Here is a 2,328-nt window from a genome sequence, read left to right on the forward strand (position 1 = left end):
ATAGTCACATAACTGGTCTTCCTTGTTGTTGTTGTTAAGTGCTGTGGAGTCCGTTCCGACTCATAGCAACCCTGTAGAGGGTTTCTGAGGCTGTAAATCTTTACGGGAATAGAAAGCCTCATCTTTCTACCGTGCAATAGCTGGTAGTTTCAAACTGCTGACCCTGAGGTTAACGGCCCAATTTGTAACCACTACACTATCCTTGTAGGTATATATATATATATATATTATCCTATGATGGAGAGCATTGTACTTCAGGATAGATCTTGAAATGTTCTTTTTGATGATGGAGGTGATGCCATTCCTCTTCAATTTGTCGCTCGCAGCATAGTTTGTCCAATTTTAAACGGCCAATACCAGTCCATTTCACTAATGCCTAGGATATTGATCTTTATGCATTTCATTTAATTTTTTTTTTACAACTTCCAATTTTCCTAGTTCCAATTATCAATGGATATTTGCAGCTTTTCTTCCCATTGTGAATCCATGCTTTAGTAAATGAAATTACTGGACAGCAAAAAAGATGAATTTGTTAATTCATTTAGCTCCACTTTCAGGAGGTTAGTATCATCCTAATCTTGCACCATACTCCTTACCCATTGTTGCTGAGTCAGTTCAAGCTCACAGCTTATGACAGGATAGAACTTGTCCCAAAACAAGATATACAAAACAAAGAAGCGATAAGGCCTTGCTATCTGTCTCCTTCTCAAGCAATGGTTCCAATTGCCCCCTTCCCTGGTGTTCCCTGAATTTCCAACTGGGAGTCACCTTATTTTCTTCCCTGACCCGCCACCAACAAACATACAACCACCTGCCACGGATCGCCACAGACTTTGCACACTGTATTCAAATGTGTCACGAGCCGAGGGCCAGTTCCTGCAAGGTCCTAGCGCTCCGTCCTTGATTCCCGGACCACTTCCTTCCAGAGCAAGCCTCCGCTGCCACAGTTAACCCTTCTCCGCCAATTCTGGACGCAGACCCAGTCGGTCTCCGGCCTTAGTCCTCCCTTGCCCAGGTTTTCCTTAACTTACCAGGTCTCCGCCCCCCATGACAGTGGAGACGTTTCTTCACAACGCGCGGAGCCAAAAGAATCAGGAACGATGGACGGATACTGTTGAGAATAATTCAGGAGCGACTTTCCCGATTCCAATCTTAGAGGCCACCGGCTGCTACTTTCACCTACCGATCTAGAGACCACTTCCGGGGCGCGTCATATTTCCACGTCGGTGTCGCGGAACGATGACGTTTATGCGTTGTCGCGATATGTGACGGTTGTTGTTAAAGTACCGTGGAGTCGATTCCGACTCATAGTGAACCTGCGATGGGTTTCCGAGGCTGTGAATCTTTACGGGAGCGGAACGCCTCATATTTCTCCCGCGGATAGTTTCGAAGTACGCCCAACTCGTAACCACTACGCTACCAGAGCTCCTTTGTCACGTATTTCCGCAAAGTTTGAGGGCGCGTGGTTGCGATGTCTGTAGTCACATTTTGGCGTGCTTCTGTCTGTATCTCAGTTTAAACGCCATGGCTCTGTTCAGCTACTGTTATGTTGGGGCTTTCCCAGCGGTTCTGTTGTCATGAACCCATGGTGTCTTCGGAGCTCTGCCCCGCATCTCCGGGACTAGGCACCAGTGTGGACAAGCCCTGGCCTTCTGTCCCCTGTAATGTTCAGCATTCTCACACCCTAGTTCTCCAAAGCAACTTTTCAAGCCTGTGCTCTCCTTAAACCTCAGATCTACTTTACAAAGGATCCATCAGACCAAAATTCCATTAGCTTTCGTTCACTATACCTGCAGAACCTCATTTCCTATTCTTTCTTTTACAGTGGAAGGAAGAGGTACCTCTCCTAACACCCCATGACTCATCTTTGCTCTAGATCCCATCGCTCATATTCTCAGAGATCACACTGTTGCCCCATTCCTCCCTCTCCTGTATTTTCAGTCTTCCTACATAATGACTCTCAATAGCATTTTAAACGTTCTCAATTTATCCTGATATGGTGCTGTAAGATAAACACTGAACTGCTAACCACAAGGTCAGCGGTTCAAACCCATAAGCTGCTCCTTGGAAACCCTATAGAGGGGTTGCTGTAAGTCGGAACCGACTCCATGTCGCTTAACAAGAACAATTTATCCTTAAAACAAATAAACGAAAACTCATGTCCTTCCCCTGGTTACTGTCCTATCTCCTTAACCAAACTTAACCAAGCCAAACCAAATGATCTACACTTAGGGCCTACTTCCTCTTCATTCTTCCACCCATAGATTCTCCCCCCTTGACCATCAATAATTCCTTGTATTTAAATCCAAATATGTTAAAAATAAATTT

At 45.2% G+C, this 2,328-nt stretch overlaps 1 protein-coding gene across 1 annotated transcript in view; it reads right to left on the bottom strand.

Annotated features, from left to right (window-relative positions):
* The window catches only part of CWC25 (CWC25 spliceosome-associated protein homolog (S. cerevisiae)), a 28,778-nt gene extending 27,715 nt beyond the window's left edge, over window positions 1-1,063 (bottom strand). Inside the window, exon 1 of the mRNA XM_006832535.1 lies at window positions 1,032-1,063. Within this exon, the coding sequence (XP_006832598.1) occupies window positions 1,032-1,049 (18 nt within the window). The 5' untranslated portion in view covers window positions 1,050-1,063. The remainder of the gene's footprint in view (window positions 1-1,031) is intronic.
* Window positions 1,064-2,328: the final 1,265 nt, after the last annotated feature.

Source organism: Chrysochloris asiatica, unplaced genomic scaffold (genome assembly GCF_000296735.1).
Source record: "Chrysochloris asiatica unplaced genomic scaffold, ChrAsi1.0 scaffold00007, whole genome shotgun sequence".
Lineage (NCBI taxonomy): Eukaryota > Metazoa > Chordata > Mammalia > Afrosoricida > Chrysochloridae > Chrysochloris > Chrysochloris asiatica.